The sequence below is a fragment of the Tripterygium wilfordii genome, chromosome 7 (assembly GCF_013401445.1).
Source record: "Tripterygium wilfordii isolate XIE 37 chromosome 7, ASM1340144v1, whole genome shotgun sequence".
NCBI classification, from domain to species: domain Eukaryota; kingdom Viridiplantae; phylum Streptophyta; class Magnoliopsida; order Celastrales; family Celastraceae; genus Tripterygium; species Tripterygium wilfordii.
The window spans coordinates 15916423-15933739 of record NC_052238.1 but is presented as its reverse complement, the minus strand read 5'-3'; the positions used below and the strand labels follow the sequence as shown (position 1 = coordinate 15933739).

The 17317-nt window shown below is 36.8% G+C and overlaps 3 protein-coding genes across 6 annotated transcripts; 1 reads left to right on the top strand and 2 right to left on the bottom strand.

Annotated features, from left to right (window-relative positions):
- Window positions 1-2335: 2335 nt before the first annotated feature.
- LOC120001445 lies at window positions 2336-6084 on the top strand. Of its 2 annotated transcripts, XM_038849780.1 has the most exons (4): window positions 2336-2896; window positions 3083-3268; window positions 5439-5761; window positions 5850-6083. In XM_038849780.1, the coding sequence occupies exons 1-3, from the start codon at window positions 2459-2461 to the stop codon at window positions 5724-5726; spliced, it is 912 nt and encodes a 303-aa protein (XP_038705708.1). In that variant the 5' UTR covers window positions 2336-2458; the 3' UTR covers window positions 5727-5761; window positions 5850-6083. The 2 variants fall into 2 exon arrangements, with proteins under 2 accessions (XP_038705708.1, XP_038705706.1); XM_038849778.1 differs by having other exon boundaries at window positions 2337-2896; window positions 5439-6084.
- Window positions 6085-6153: 69 nt separating this feature from the next.
- Window positions 6154-8887, bottom strand: LOC120001444. Of its 2 annotated transcripts, none has more exons than XM_038849776.1 (5): window positions 8759-8887; window positions 7924-8057; window positions 7233-7595; window positions 7015-7144; window positions 6154-6653 (listed from the first exon to the last, which is right to left on the bottom strand). In XM_038849776.1, exons 1-5 carry the CDS (start codon window positions 8793-8795, stop codon window positions 6277-6279), a joined length of 1041 nt encoding a protein of 346 aa, XP_038705704.1. In that variant the 5' UTR covers window positions 8796-8887; the 3' UTR covers window positions 6154-6276. The 2 variants fall into 2 exon arrangements, with proteins under 2 accessions (XP_038705704.1, XP_038705705.1); XM_038849777.1 differs by having other exon boundaries at window positions 6154-6650.
- Window positions 8888-8980: 93 nt separating this feature from the next.
- On the bottom strand, window positions 8981-12172 carry LOC120001442 (lysine histidine transporter-like 7). Of its 2 annotated transcripts, none has more exons than XM_038849774.1 (5): window positions 11756-12172; window positions 10907-11040; window positions 10138-10574; window positions 9912-10043; window positions 8981-9729 (listed from the first exon to the last, which is right to left on the bottom strand). In XM_038849774.1, the coding sequence occupies exons 1-5, from the start codon at window positions 12061-12063 to the stop codon at window positions 9232-9234; spliced, it is 1509 nt and encodes a 502-aa protein (XP_038705702.1). In that variant the 5' UTR covers window positions 12064-12172; the 3' UTR covers window positions 8981-9231. The 2 variants fall into 2 exon arrangements, with proteins under 2 accessions (XP_038705702.1, XP_038705703.1); XM_038849775.1 differs by having other exon boundaries at window positions 10907-11092; window positions 11756-12028.
- Between the last annotated feature and the right edge of the window lie 5145 nt (window positions 12173-17317).

The window sequence follows — 17317 nt, the reverse complement described above, 5'->3', positions numbered from 1 at the left end:
ATATTATTGTTAAAAGGAGAGATATGTAGTGATATTTTTTATCAAATTAAAACATATGTTTGTACCTTATCATCTTTTCTTTTTTAAAAAAATGGGGGTAAGTGAATAATTCTCCTATGTGAATCAAAAGTGTGATCCAACTTTGTGAACTTCAAATCCAATGGTTGTAATAAAACAAAACAAAAGTGGGGAGGACCATAAATTGTCTATGAGACTCATCATATCTATGGTTGAAAAAGTAGGTTCACACTTTTGGTTCACATAGGAGAACTATTCAAGGGTAAACACCCTAGATTTTATTAAATGGGAACAATCCAGATAAGTTGCCTAGTGAACATATTTGTTCACTAATAGCACAGATCACACTCGAGAGAGAGCAAAATAAATACACCTGAATAGCACATAAACTAACAGGTCTAACACGAAACAGGATTAAGCATTATGCCATGACTCTAAAGGACGCCTTGCATGAAAGACCCCATAAAATATGAAGGTGGAGTACTAAACCAAACTTGCTGGCCAAAGGGCATCACAGCTTGATCAACAACCATAGCCTCAGTTACTAGTTTCATGGTGTCATAGTCGGAAGTGATAGATTCCAGTAAAAAGCATCTCAGTCATCCTAATAGTGGATGTGTCACTCTTTGGTTCAATCATAAAGTTCTGTGGGACCCCTACATTTACATCAATCAAGGGACAAGATCTATTACTGGGATCCCTAACATTTTTAGATGGTGATATCACGGGCACTTTGCTTTCACCCTTTGGACGTCAAACTCTGAAGAGCCAAAGTAGTTGTAACTACCCCAGAAAATGGCTGGCAGTTATCGGTGACAAATGACTCCTCTCTAGGGTCGGTTTACAATAGCAGTTATAACACATGTTGAACAGGAACAGTTGCAGACGGTTACAAAAAGTCATCGCTGGTGGTCATCGTCGATGAAAGACCGGATCGGAGAATTAATCTGTTCCCGTGACTGATGAGCAGAAATTAAGCAGACGAAGTGATGTCTCCGCCCTCATCCACGAATCATAGTGATCCAATTTTTCTGATCGATGACGACGGCGCCGGACGTCCCTTCATTCCATGCGCAAGCGCAATCACGTTGGAAGCACATTCTGGCATGAAACCAGAGGAAAGACTTGTCCCTTTATCACTAAAGATATTCTACAGAGAGAATAACATATAACTAACAAATACAAATGATAGTAATAATATAACAGAAAATCAATATTTTGATATCATAGAGATTTTGATGGAGTTGTTGTGGAATGTAAAATTTATAAATTGTCAAAAAATAATATTTATTAGGCAAAATATTGAATATATTAAAAAAAAATAGTGAATCTAGGAAATTAAAATGTACCAATGTGAATGCTGTTTATTGTTATGACTTATGAGAATTGAGGAAAGATTCTTTTTTTTTTCTCTGCTCAGTTTTTGTGCGGTGCTAATACACTGCCTGTTTGGCACAGCAGAAACCGGAGCGAAGCCGCTTCCGACTTCCGTTGTGCCAAACGGCACAGCGGGTCCAACGGATCAGCTGACCAATGAACAGCGGAGCTTATAAAGCGGATCCGTTGTGTATTATTTTTTTTTTCAAAATTTTTTATGTGAGTCCCGTATAATGTTATACTTTTATTACTTTTTTAATAAAGGTTGGGCCCACATGCATTACAATATTAATTTCTTTTACTTTTTTATTAATATTTACAACATTATTTTTTATTTTAAAATTTTTTAACTTACCACATTATCTTAATTAATTTTACATAAATAATTATTATAATATTTAAATATTTAAATTTTATACGTAATATTAATTTTATTAGTAAATTAGATTAATAAAAATAAGTATTTTATTAGTTTTATTAATAAAATTATATTTATTATATTAAATTTAATAACAAATTTTGATATAAAAATTATAAAATCTAATATTATAATACTTTAATTCAACAGCATTTCAGCTAACGTCAATCCTCATAACATATTTCACAGCTTTAAACTCAGTATATTTTTCACAACATTTCCGTTATCATTGAAAATCCAATTTTCCGCTGCCAAACAGAGCCCGTGTTTTGACACTTTGTTATCTCACCAAATCCGCAGCATTAAAGTTACGACTTTCGAGTTTCGACCAAAGCATTCACACTCCCTCAAACGCCCAACGAACCCGTGCAATCACGCAAGATTTACCACCCGTCCGATTGGCCTTTCAAAGAAAGCTAGAGCACGGTAACGAAGGCGTCAACAATACGCACACGGACAACCGGACAAGGGACAATTCCGTCATTTAAACCTTACATTACCTCTGCTACGACTGACTCCTTACACAGACTGCAGTCTCCCTGTGTTACCCCTTCAAGACAAACTTCCTTTCACATACAAGTCTCGTCTGCCTTAAACAATTGAAACACAAATTCTTATCCTTATCGGTGAGTTAACCCGGTCGAAATGCACGCCAAGACCGATTCGGAGGGGACGAGTCTCGACACCTCATGGCCGCTACGTTCTCCTCCGCGCAGGCCCATGTACTACGTGCAGAGCCCATCCAACCACGATGTCGAAAAAATGTCTTACGGGTCTAGCCCGACGGGTTCTCCGGCCCACCACTACTACCACTGCTCCCCGATACACCATTCTCGCGAGTCCTCCACGTCGCGTTTCTCCGCCTCGCTGAAGAACCCCAGGAGCCTCTCAGCGTACAAGCACGTTCAGATTGATCGCGAAGATGACGACGACGATAATGAAATGGACGGTGACGATCGGGGTCCAAGCCGCAATGTGAGGTTGGTTGTTTGTGGGGTTTTGGGGTTCGTTGTGCTGTTCACGACGTTCTCGTTGATCTTGTGGGGCGCTAGCAAGTCTTACAACCCTAAAATCATCGTCAAGGTAATGTCTTTCGCTCTGTTTTTGACTCGGCCTCTGTTTCACTGAGTTGACTCGGTGTATTGAATGGGGCGTAACAGTTACAGAAACCTAGGGGAATGGGAATGTGGGTTGGACCGTTGGAACCCGTTTTAGGGTTTTTCTTTAATTCGTTTTTTATTTAATATAATAATAAATGTGATTTTGCAGAACATGGTGTTCGAGAATTTTAACGTACAAGCGGGGAGCGATGGGTCGGGAGTGCCAACGGATATGCTTTCGTTAAATTCGACGGTCAAGATTCACTACCGAAATCCGGCGACATTCTTCGCCGTACACGTCACCTCTTCTCCTTTTCAGCTTCACTATTTCCAGCTTCTGGTCGCCTCCGGACAGGTAAAAGTAAAAACAACGGTCTTCTCTCGTTTCTCTAGAAAATGTCCTTTATCCACGATGATTACATTGGCGACATGCTTATTATAAGGGCAATACTGTCATTTCAGCTTATCTGTAGTTGGTCTAAAATTAGGTTGTTAGAGCATCCACATCAGATTACCTAAACATGAGTCTGTCTGTAAAATTTAGGGATTTTGTCAAAATAGAGCTCTGCATCAGATTACCTAGAGGTTCCCTATTTTACAGAATATGAACAGTAGTTCCCTACATCTAGAGAACCACTATTCACTTCTCTAAACATAAAATAATATTTTTTATTACTTTATTTTCTCCTCTCTCCTCTCTCCTCATTTTTTCCCTCCTCTCTCTCCTCACTCCTTTCTTTCTCTCTCTTCTTTCTCTCTCCTCTCCTCACATTTTGACTCCTTTCTCTCTCCTCACTTTTTCTCTCTCTCTCTTCTTTCTCTCTCCTCACTCTCTCCTCTCTCTCTCCTCACTCCTTTCTTTCTCTCTCCTCTTTCTCTCCTCACTTTTTCTCTCTCTTCTTTCTCTCTCCTCAATTTTTTTTTCTAATTTTTAATAACATTAATTTATTATTTTAATTAATATATTGTTTTAAATGTAATTAATTTATTATTTTAAATAGAAGTAGTTTATATGAATAGAATAAATAAAGGAAAGATAAATAAATATTATTTTAATGCAATAGAGAATATGATAGGTAATCTGATGCAGTGTTGATTGGATAGGGAATCTGTAAAATAGGGGAAAGTGACATTTTGTCTGTATTTTAGGGAATCTGTTAAGAGAAACTGATGCAGATGCTCTTAAGCAGAATCTTTTAACTACATAGACCAAGACTTGGGAGAGAATAGAGATGAGGTGGGCCAGATATTGAATGTTGGTTTTTGGGTGTGGGTTGCCTTTATTAGAGTGGCCTGCTACAAAGCCTGCAAACTCTGCAGAGCCTGCATCAGACACAATCTAGTATTTCCAAAACGGAGTGGGGCCCATTAACTGGGATACATTTGCTTTTATGTTTTCTCTTAACTTGTAACTGATTTTGTAGAAAATTAGGACAGTTATGTTTTTTTTTTTTTTTAGGTCATATGATGTGATTTTTAGTTTTGCTCCATGGCAATGTATGTTTGGTTACAGTTTTCAAAACTGTTTTCTGTTTTTGAAAATTCAAATGGGATTGAAAATTCGTTTGGTTGGGTGTTTTTAGAAACTGTTTTGTAAAATTGAAAACTGTTTTTGGTTTTTAAAAACTAAAAAACCAAAATTGTTATTTGAAGTTTTGTAAAATTCTTTTCTGTTTTCTCTTTCATCTTTCCTCTTTCTCCGTGCAAAATCCTCTACCAAATGAATTTTGTTTTCATCATTATTTCTTAAAATTGTTTTCAAAATCTAATCTTAAAATCAGTTTTTGAAAGCAAAAAACCAAAACCATTTCCAAACACACTTAATTGTTCAAGAAAACAATCTTTTTACTTCTTGATATTGGCATCCGCGGCCAACCAATTTTTCATACATTGCCCTCTGCCCTTTCAATGGGGATACATTCTCATCATGGCAAGGGTCATTCGAGCTTACGGTGGGGGCTAATGTTTGCGTTAGCCCCCCTCCTAGTGTTTGTTGAAGGAATCTTGTGCACCAAGTTCAACTTAAACCCCCTGGTTTACCCATTCGTGTTCTGAATTTTATGAATTGGCAATGTACTAGGAGTCCTAGGATTGGACTTAGGTTAGTACTTCCAAGGACTGCTTTTTGCACACACCGCAGATCGATTTGTAGTAGAGGATACATGGGGAGATCCCATCATAATTAGGGCCTTGCCTTTTTTTTGTGTGTGTGAATATGATATCGATAATGAATGCATTAAGCCAGGCATGCTGGGTGCTTGTAACTGCGTTTTAAGAGTTTCGATTGTCAATTTCTTCTCATAAAATAAGAAAAGAAAAAAGAAGTTTGTCCTTAGAACAATGTATGTTATCTTTAGAACAGATTACTAAAACGTCAGTCTTCCTTCAATGGCGTTGTTAATTGCGTGGTATTGGTGTTTTGTTATGCACATTTTGGTCGCAATTGCATGCATTCCCTCGGAGTGCTTTATATTCAATGCATGTTATTCTCTAATCTAATTCATATATACAAACGAATTTAACAGATGAAGAAGTTTACACAATCAAGGAAGAGCCAGAGGACGGTGGTGACGGTAGTGCAAGGCCATCAGGTGCCACTCTATGGAGGGGTGTCGATTCTGAAAACTGATAGACAACACCTTGATACAGCCACATTGCCTCTGAATCTGACATTTGTGTTGAAATCGAGGGCTTACATACTTGGAAGACTGGTGAAGTCCAAGTTCTATAGGCGAGTCAGATGCCCAGTTACTCTAAAGGGTAACAAACTTGGCCAGCCCCTTACTTTGGGAGATTCTTGTGACTACCGTTGAATGATCCCTGCTGCTTACGTGCCCTGAGAAAAAGAGTATGTCTTCTTCTCTATTCCTGATTCATTGTTACATTTTGCTTCTTGAATGTTAATCGTTGTAAAAATGAGATCTTGGATGATGTAGGACTGATAACGATTTGGAGCAGATTACAAGTGCTTCCTAGATTACCTTAATCATTCTTAACAAAATTAGTGCTTTTTTTCCTCTCCTTCATTCTTGTGACTTCCTGGCAACTTCTCCTTGATCTTCTCCAAGAATCCATGTTTGTCTTTTGCTTCCTCATCTGAGGAATGCACGTCTGCAGCTGCCGCACCGTCCTCTGCCTTGTTGTGCCGCCCTGGCAGCTTTTCTTTGATTTTCTCCATGAGACCTTTCTTCTCCCCTGCATTTTTCTCCTGGAATGCATGCATCTTTATCATGTTCCTTTTAAGGATTATAGAAGTTAGACTTTACACCTTGGTCATGTATATTCCAAGAGGCTGCAATTACCAACAAAACACCCAAAACCATGCCTAAGCAACCAAGTAGAAGATTAATACACCACATTACGCTATATGGTCTTGGTTTCTTGATTGAAATCCACATGAAACATGGATAAGCATATGCTAAAGGCAATGTAAACCCTCCAATCAAAGCTGCAAATCTTCCCAAGAATGGAAATGTCACTGCTATCATGTATGATATCCCTCCAGCGAATATTCTTAATCCTCTCCTCACCCACCATGGACACGACCTCTTCTTGATGTTCACGTACCTGAACTCCAAGTTGTCGAAAACCAGCATCCCGTAGATTTGATATGAACACAGACTGTTTATGATGATCATCATGTATATAAGTCCTTTTACAGACTTTGAAGTCGTGTGGCCATGGTACCGCACAAATGCTGTCAAAAGCCCTCCTTTTCGCATGTAATCTGTGGGTACCTGCTAATAATTCAAGCTAGTTTAGTTTACACTACTTTTTTTGATAACCGAGAGATAACCTAGTCTAACTGAGACGCTAGAATAGTCTACACCAAGTTGGTGAAAAGTAAGATTAGACCGAAACCCGTGCATGTAGAGGTCGAAAAGTGTGATAAGCCTATAGAATCAAGATTCCACAAAAAAAATATCATAGTTGATTGGTTCGAACTACCAACCTAGAGCCCCATACACCATAAACTGAAGAGATGACCAACTATGCTATCGGGAAATGGTTTTTAGTTTTTACACTACTTTTTGTGTTTTGAACTTGTGAGATTTAGGTTGCAATAAAACACAAACATGCCATTGTCTTGAGATATCATACCTTGTTTCCATAAACCCAATATCCTGCTATAGCCAAGGGACATAGGGACGAGGCTCAGTGCATATGACACAGTGACACCTTTGCACATTGTTTTCTTTGAGGCTTTTTCCGGGCTTGAAGGGAGTGTTGCCTGGCAGAAAATTCAGGGGAAAAAAATCATGGGCCATAGGAAATTGGGTCCAGGCTGGCCAATCACAAGAATATCCTATACTACCTACCTGGATCTCAAGCGCAAGATTATGGCCTCTGAATGCAAGAACTATGATCCCAATTGCAATCAAGACATTGCTATGTCCCTCTATATCTGAATCGGGCTTTTTCCTTGGGCCGTGAGACACATCACTGGGCCGACCTTCAGCAATTGACAAGGCCGTGATTGCCCCGACGAAGGAAAACCCAGCAATGGAATTCAAGTTGGGCCCCTGGGCCAGAAGAATAGCCATACATATGAACACCAAGAACGACTCAGCGCCAGCCAATGGCTTGTGTTGCAGGTGGACCCACGCGAACACGTCAACTGGTAAAACAGTACAAGGTCTCTCACCTCCAATGATGACGAACATCGAACATGAACCCCCCCGCTAGGTATATCACCGGAAATAATGATGTCAACTTCCCAAGCGTAGGACCTACTCATGATATATATATACACACACATATATACATATATATATACATACAATATAAGTATTTATATAATTAATTAAAAAAAAACAGTTTTACGGATCCTAATATTTTTGTCCATGCAATTCAAAATGTAGAGATGGACACGCATAATTTCATATATAAATTATTTACGTCCGTCTTAGTATTTGGCATAACTGAGATAAAAAAAAATTGCTAGAATCTGTAAGACTGGTCATTAAATATTGAATGATTTTGTGAGGCCATTGTGTTAAATGTACTAACCAAAAGCGGCTTTGGACAGCTGCATAAATCTGCTGTAAAGGATTCCAGGGACGGATTCGTGGAGTTGGACCAAAAGCCAAATCGTGTAGAGTTGCCATGTAAATGCGACCAATAAAGATATGGTTCCCCATGCCCTGCAATCGTTGGATTTTTAGTTAGCTTTGTACTATTGACTTGGAACTAGATTGAATCAGCTACAAACTAACACCTACAAATCACATTATTTCTGTGTTTTGATTTCATTAGCAGACAATAAGGACAAGCATGCGGTAGGTAAATGGGTGGTTTAGAAAATTTAACATATGTGGTTGATCAATAAAAATAAATTAAAATATAAGTGAATGATGAAGGTGTAAAATTGCAATAGGTTTAAATCATAAGAACTCGGAAGGTCCTGAATTCAATTCTCATTGAGGAGAGAAAAAAAAACATTGTGGTCATGCGTCAGATTTTTGACCTCAACTTATTTTGTCATCAAACGAGAAACTTCTGTGTGTGCGAGTTTAGATCCATATCGAGTGTTCAAAAGATAAACTTGCATGGTTTAAAAAAAGTAAGTTGTAATATAACCATATATATATTATTATTATTTTGATAAAAAGACAATACTTTCATTAAGAAAGAAACATGATCAACAGGGATTACATAACTTATATATAAAAATTATAATTCCTGAAATATAATTCGTGAAAGACTTGGATTGAACCCCCTAAAAAAAGAATGATTCTCCGACAATGTGGTGGGAGTCGAAGAACACACCAACGAACCAATGGTGATGCTTCGCAGAGAGATGACCAAAGAAAATAAAGAAGATCAAGAAAGAATGAAAACTCACCATCCAAGAGTGGAAAAGGCAAAACCTTGTTCTTCATCAATCACCACTTCTTCCATGACCAACCAACAAATAAAGCAATCTTCTTCTTCTTTTTAATTTCTTTCTTGGCAGGTGGAGCCGGAGAACAAGGAGGGAAGGAGCGGTGTTGTGATTGTAATTCTCCTTTTAAAGAGGAAGAAGTAAAATATGAGTTTGATAGATGTCCAAATTTGGCGACCACAAAATCGTAATCATTGACCATTTTTACATATATATATATACATACATATGTATGTATGTGTCTGCATGTGTACTGATGTACACACGTAATCAACCATATAAAGATACATATATATACACGTCATCGCACAACTCACAAATGGAGGTGACATCACTATGCTGATCTAAGCTTAATGATACTCTAAGAAAAGGAAAAATCATGCTTACTCCTCCGCATGATAGATGACACCGAGAAGGAAGACCTTGTATATCATCTAAGGCTTAAAGAAGTTACCATTTACGCCTTGGTCATGTAAATTCCAAGAGGCTGCAAGTATCAACAAAACAGCCAAAATCATGCCTAAGCAACCAAGTAGAAGATTAATACACCACATTGCACTATTTGGTCTTGGCTTCTTGATCAAAATCCACATGAAACATGGATAAGCATATGTTAAAGGCAATGTAATCCCTCCAATCAAAGCTGCTAATCTTCCCAAGAAGGGAAATGCCACTGCCACCAAGTATGATATCCCTCCAAAGCATATTCTAAATCCAGTCCTCACCCACCATGGACACTGCCTATTCTTGCTGCTGATGTATCTCATCTCCAAGTTGTCGAAAACCGGCATCGCATAGATTTGATATGAACACAGACTGTTTATGATGATCAACATGTATATAAGTCCTTTTACAAACTTTGAAGTGGTGTGGCCATGGTGCTGCACAAATCCTGTCAAAAGCCCTCCTTTTGGCATGTAATCAGCGGGTACCTGCCAAAAATAGATCTAAGTTGGTTGGTTCGAACTCTCGACTTCGGGCGCCACACGCCTTAAATTTGAAGAGATAACAATTAGGCTATTTTCCAGTGATTTTTACACTACTTTTGTGGTTTCAACTTGTGACATTTAGGTTGCAATAAAACACAAACATGTCATTGTTTAGAGATATATACCTTGTTTCCATAAACCCAATATCCTGCTATAGCCAAGGGAAATAGGGACAAGGCTATCAGTGCATATGACACAGTGACTCCTCTCCACATGGGCTTCTTTGAGGCTTTTGTTGGGCTTGAAGGCAGTGTTCCCTGTCAGAAATTCAGGAAAAAAATAGAGAAATCATGGGCCATAGGAAAATTGGGCCCAGGTTGGCCAATCACAAGAATATCCTATAGTACCGACCTGTATCTCAAGCACAAGATTATGGCCTCTGAATGCAAGTACTATCATCCCAATTGCAATCAAAACATTGCTAAACCCCTCTATATCTGAATCGGGCTCCTCCCGTGGGCCGTATGACACATCACTGGGCCGACCTTTAACAATTGACAAGGCCCAAATTAGGGTGCAATAACATAGGGCCGTGATTGCCCCAACGAAGGATAACCCAGCAACGGAATTCAAGTTGGGCCGCTGGGCCAGAACAATGGCCATACATGTGAATACCAAGAACCACTCAGCGCCAGTCAATGACTTGTCCTCACAGGTGGTCCCACCTGAACACATCAACCGGTAGAAGAGCCTCATGGTCCCACCTCCACTGATGATCAACATCACACATGAACCCCCTGATAAGTACATCACCGGAAATAACGATAGCAACTTCCCAAGCTTTGGACCTATACATATACATATGTACATTCAATTCAATTTAAGTATTTATGTAAAAAAATCAAAAAATGCTAGAGATTTCAATTTTTTTTTTGTCTCGGCTATCCCGAATGCTAGGATAAATACGCACATGATCAATGTGAAATCATGAACCCCACATGTCTTATATGATACATATAAAACCGTGTGCATCTATCTCAAATTTGAAATAACTAAGACAAAAAATACCTAATACTGTCATCTCACATTTGAAATAACTGTGATTAAAAAAAACACTGAAATCCCTAATACTGCTCATAAAAAATTCCATGATCTTTGGGGCCATGGTGCATGTACTAACCAAAGGCGGCTATGGACAAGTGGAGATATCTGCTGTAACGAATGCCAGGGACGGATTCGTGAAGTTGGACCAGCAGCCAAATCGTGTAGAGTTGCCATACAAATGCGACCGATAAAGTTATGGTTCCCCATGCCCTGCAACCGTTGATTTTAGTTAGTTTTGTACTATTGAGTTGGACAAGATTGGCTGCAACAACAAAATAACACCTACTACAAGTCACATGATTTCTGCGTTTTGACTTCATTAGCACACAAATAAGGACAAAGCATGTGGTGGGTAAATGGGTTTTGAAAATTAAACATGTTTGGTTGATCAATAAATTATATATTTTTTTAAAAAAAATATAAGTGAATGATAATTGTTTAAAGTTCAACTCAACCATTTAAATGATAGTCTAATGATGAATCTATTTGGGCCAAATTGTAAGGGCTCAAAATATCTTGAGTTCGATTCTCACACTGGGAGAATAGTTTTGTGAGCAAACACTGAGTTTTGACCCAATTTATCTTGTCATCGGATAGAAAATGTTTATGCGTGTGGATTTGATAGTCTGAGTTTAGACTCATATAAGATGTTCAAATGACAAACTTGTATGATATTATTATTTGTTAAAAAAGCGTATAGTTAGGACTTAGGACTCATCCTCTATTAAAAATTCAATATATAAAATAATAAATAAAACCATGTAACTTATATAGGAAAATTATAATTTGTGAAAGACTTTGGTTGACCTCCCTAAAAAAAGAATATTAACAATGTTGCGGGAGTTGAAGAACACATCGACGAATGAATGATGATGCATCGCAAAGGCTAACGAAGAAATTAAGAAGGCTAGGAATGAAAACTCACCATCCAAGAGTGGCAAAAGCAATAGGAAGGAAAAGTGCTTGCATCCCAATTCCTGAAGAAAGCAAATGGAAGACGCAAGTGTAGAAATTCCCATTTCTTGATTCCGTGATTGGAAGCCAATCCTCATGTGGGTTTTTCTGCTGATCAATCTGGAATCCATTAACATTAATTCTTGATGAATTGGGTGGATCAATATTGCTCTCCAAATCCTCTGGGCTTTTCGTTGGACGACATTGGTTGTTATGATCATCGTCATGAAGAGGGATTTCTGCAAAACCATGTTCTTCATCAATCACCACTTCTCCCATGACCAACAAACAAATAAAGAAGTTCTATTTTTTGCTTTAATTTCTGTCTTGGCAGGTGGAGCCGGAGATTGAGGGAGGGAGGGAGGAGGGTTTATATGTCTATATGTCGAAGCGCTGTTGTGATTGTAATTCTCTTTTAAAGGAGAGAGAGAGGAAAAATATGAGTTGGATGTCCAACTTTGGCGACTACATGACGGTAATCACTGACGACATCATGAATGAATGATACCCATCAGTTTGATAGTTCATCCCATATGGTCATGAATGAGTGAATGACGTGTAATCCATTAGTTTGGTAGTTTATCCCAAAATTCGTTGTCCAAAATTCATTGTTTTAATATAACTTCCATTATTTTTTAAAACACAGTTTAAAATTCATTATTTTAATTCTGAATCCATTGTTTTTGAAATTTTATTGAAAAAAAATAATGGAATTAAGATCTATCAGATAAAACTCATCGACAATAGATTTTGTTAGAAATAGTTTTAAGTGTTGATTCTAAATATGTAATTATTTTTTAAAATCTAATATGTATTATGAGACTTAAAAAGTTTTCAACTTTCATTTAAAAGATTTGAGCTCCCATAGAATATCATTAGATGTACTGTCAACCATTACTGTTGACCATATTTAATATATATATATATATATATATATATATATATTATATGACGTACACACACACGTAGTTAACCGTCTAAAGATACATACGTACATATATGTGTGTGTATATGTATATATTGTTGGAAAATGATGGTCACCTATATTTTGACCATTATTAAATGAAAGCTCAATAATAATTATTGAATGAAATTTATGGGCAATTGATCCTTGTTATAAGGACAATAAACTGAAGTAATTAGTGTGACCAAATCATTTATTGGTTGAATGTAAAAAGACTCGAAAGTGACCATGATGAGCATGGTGGACATAGTGCAATAAGTGTGTGTATGAGAATCCCACATTGGAAAAATACCATGTGGATGTGTTGTTTATAAGTCCAAGTGTTGTAGTAAAACTTTGGGCCAAGGGCACCCAAGCTTTTGTAGGAGTGAGAGGCTCCACATTATGAACTTGGACTAAAACACACGCGCGCGCCCACCCGCCGAGCCGAGCCGGTCGGTCGGGCGTGGCGAGGTGTGCGTGCGTGCGTGTCAGGCCCTTCGCAGACTTAGCCCAATAATTTCTTACATTTTGTTATATTGAATATGGACTGTTCAAGCCCAGCCCATGACTGACATCTTACCTGGTCAACCAGAGCAGTTGCAACAGCCCAAGATATGGGCTGGTGGTTGCAACCTTGCTTGGTCAAGTTACCAGCCCGAAAATCAGTGATTTCTCACTGATTTTTCTGGGTTCTTGTTGATAAGCCTCCTATATAAGGAGAGCCTTGGCAGCAGCTTCATTAGAGAGAAAAACCTTCTTCTTCTGTCATTCTGCTGCTCTTCTAAGTCTCGATTTCTTTTTCTTCAATCTGTTTGAGAGTGCAATTCTAAATTGATTCGTCTAAGTCCATTAGTATTGAAGTGCTGCTTACTAGTGGTTTGCGGAGCGTTGTATCTTGGGAAGAGTCTGTCCGGAGAGCTTGGCACCAGTGGCTGGACATTTCTCTTTAAGGAGATTCGTGAAAGGCGTACCTCGCTCCCACTATTCCTATCAACTGTTTACGAGTTTTGGTATTTTAATTTTAACATCAATTATTGAGTTCATATATGCTGATGTTACTGTTTCTGATTAATGTTACTGTTTTAGTTCTTTTTCATGCAATATAAATATTAATTGGTTTATTGCATGTTATATTCCAACAATATATATACACACACGTCGTCGCACAAGTCACAACTAGAGATGACGTTGCTTATTGAGACTGGTAGAATATAAAGAAAAAACATTATGCCGAACGAGCATGACCGGTGGCAATGAAAGGAAATTCCTCGTAGAGAAAATAAATGATGATGAATCTTATTTGCACCACGTCATTTACTAACTACACCTTAAAAATTTGTTAAGACTTAATCTATCAACATCTTCATTGACCCTATCATTCTCAGCCCTCAAATCATTCTCTCCCTCTCACCTACCTTCCCCACAATCCCTGATAATGTTTGCTATGACCTGTCTTGCTATATGTTGAGCAATTTTCTTTGGATATGGTGACTTTTCACTAAAGGGGTCTCAATCCCGCTTCCTCTAACCACGTAACTTTTTTCAAGAATTTTTCCTTGATAATGAGGGTGAGGATACCGTCTCCCATTGTCCTATCATGATGCGCTTTGCCACTACCATTGCCACTAAGGCTGCTCCACAGGGGTGCCAGGGGTCTGCTGTAGTAAAACTACAGCAGACCCCGCTATAGGTGATTTGAATCACAAAAAAATTTTATTTTATTTTGAAAAAATTATAGATGTATAGTTTGTAATCTAACGAATTCAACGATATTTTTTTTTTGGAAACAAAAATCAAATTCATTGCTATCCAGACACCGAATGTTTTGAGTTTATATCCGACGGTCTAAAATTGTTAAGCATTTTTCATGTAGCATATGATTTTTGTTTTGAACAAAAAAATATAGCGTTGGATTCGTTAGACCATAAACTATATATCTATAATTTTTTCAAAATAAAATTAAAAAAATTTCACCCTTAAATAGGTATTACAGTGGGGCCTACTGTAATTTTATTACAGCGGAGCGCCGGCACTCTGCTCCACAGAGTGTAAGATGTCATTTAATTTGACCAAAAGTAGAATTAACTAATTTGGCAGGCAATGCATTTAATTTGAGACTCCTCAGTCAGTGGGTGTATATTTTGGGTATTGACAGCTTGATGCTTATATATATATATATGACATGAACAAGGGAAGACTTGCCATTCAAGTGTGTCAACTAAGGGTAGATGGTTCTGGTTTCAAAGAAACTTCACAGGCATTTCCTCCACAAGCTAGCTGTATAGACATTTGAGTTGGAACTTGGAAGTCCAATTTCCAAACTCAGAGGCCCCAAAATTTGACTTTTTTCGCAGACGGGATGAATTAAAATAAAAAAAAATTATATATCAAAACACGTGCTATAATAAATAAAGTTTTACTTCATTGTAAAAGCCCTCTATATACTCCTATACTCGAGTTTAGGATTCCATTGATAATTGCAAGGAAAGTTGGATTTCTCTTAAATGATAAATTCCCATTTACTGTCAAAAAGGGGCGAATATTCTTTAAGGAATTTCTTATTTACTGTCAATTATTGCCAAAAAGAGACGAATATTCTTTAAGGATTGAGGATCCTCATTTATTTCTATTAAATACTTATAATATTCTTTGACAAACACAGAATTTGGATTCCTCTCAAATAAGAAATTCAAATAAGAAATTCACATTTACTGTAAAAAAAATAGGACAATGCTAGAGACCCCCAAAATATGACCTTCGAAAGTCCCTCAAATCTATGTGGTATTAAAATAGCCATTGATTAAAAACACATATGTAGGACCCACTTCACATTCAACACTCCACATTAAATGGAGGCCTTTTGGGGGTCACTTTTTGACGGTCTCAAGCAGTATTCAAAAAAATATAAGAATACTCCTTAAAGATTGAGGATCCTCATTTATTTTTTATTAAATACTTATAATGTCTTTTTAGAAAATATACAATTTCGACAATATCCCACAATTATGTATTTTAAATATATTATTTTTATATTATTTTATTTCCTACTAATTAAATCTGATCAAATAAAAAATTATAATGTTATTTTTAATTTAAATTTGTTATACAATGTTAATAATTGTAATTTTTTACTCTAACCAAATATGACCAAAGAAATCCTATGTCAACAAAGTAGGATGCCAGGAAAATAGCCTTTTAAGTCAATGTATACATACACAAAATAAATAGAGAAAGGCATAGAGAATGAAGTTGATCATCCATTTGTTTTGGGATTGAGTTAGGTCACAATAATTTGGACTTGGGTTGGATTAGAATTTAAGTTTTGGAGATTATGATGATATTAGACTTTAAAATTTGACATTTTCAATATGGGTGAGAATAAAAAACCAATATATATATATATATATATATATATATTATCTAGTGTATTTGATAATGGATAATCATTGTATAATTTAAAATGACATATAGCCCATCAATTTGTTAACATATGAGAGCCCAACAAGTTTATTCAACGCTTTTATCCCAAAATTCATTGTCCAAAATTTATTTTTTTTATATAGATTCCATTGTTTTTTAAAACACAATTTAAAATTCATTGTTTTAGTTTTGAATCTATTGTGTTTTTGAAATTCCATTTGAAAAAAACAATGGAATTAAGATCTACCTCATAAAACTCATCGACAATGAATCTTGTTAGAAAGTGTTTTATGCGCTGATTCAAAATGTGTAATTTTTTTTAATAAAATATAACATGTATTTTGAGAAATAAAACGTTTTAAAATTTTGTTTAAGAGAATTTGACTCCTATGAGTTATCATTATATGGGCTAGGCAGCACTACTCTGGTATAATAAGTCATTTTTTCCAACTTAATTAGAAGCTAGGGTATTCGATAATGGATAGTCACTATATGTGTCATTTTTCTGCCCTTAATGGGGAACTAACCATGATAAAAAAAGTGAGGATAATGAACAACAAATGTTAATGGTGGCACATTGCTTGTCATCTCATTCATTCTTTTTAAAAGGACCACTCACCACAATAATTTCGTCCAATAGATAATGAACAAGTGAGTGGCCACTGAAGTTATTTTCAAGAGATTGCAACTTCGTATATTGTATAGCTAGGTACGTAAAAGCTAGAGATTCTAATGTCAGCCACTGAATTAATTTTCAACTTGTGGGCAATGTGTTTGTGCCTTTGATAGTACAAGTGAGTGGCCACTGAAGGTATTAGGGTTGTCTCAGGTTCCATTGTCTCAAAGCAAATATCAAATTTAATGCAAAAATGTCAAGAATCTCACTATTTTCTTTTGTTTTAGATATCTCAAATGTTGAGATGAACACATATTCATGTGAAAATCGTGGGTCCCATAAGATCAATATGATATCGTGTGGATCCATCTTAGTATTTGGGATAGCTGAGACAAAAAACATTAGGATTACTGCTGCTACTTATATATTGGTCACTTTTGTTATTTATTTATTTTCCACTTATTAGGGTTGAAGAGGTTTCCTTGCATCCCATTGTCAATGATAACATGGCCTCCAACAGCAATCAAAAGCCCACTTAGACCCAACCCCGC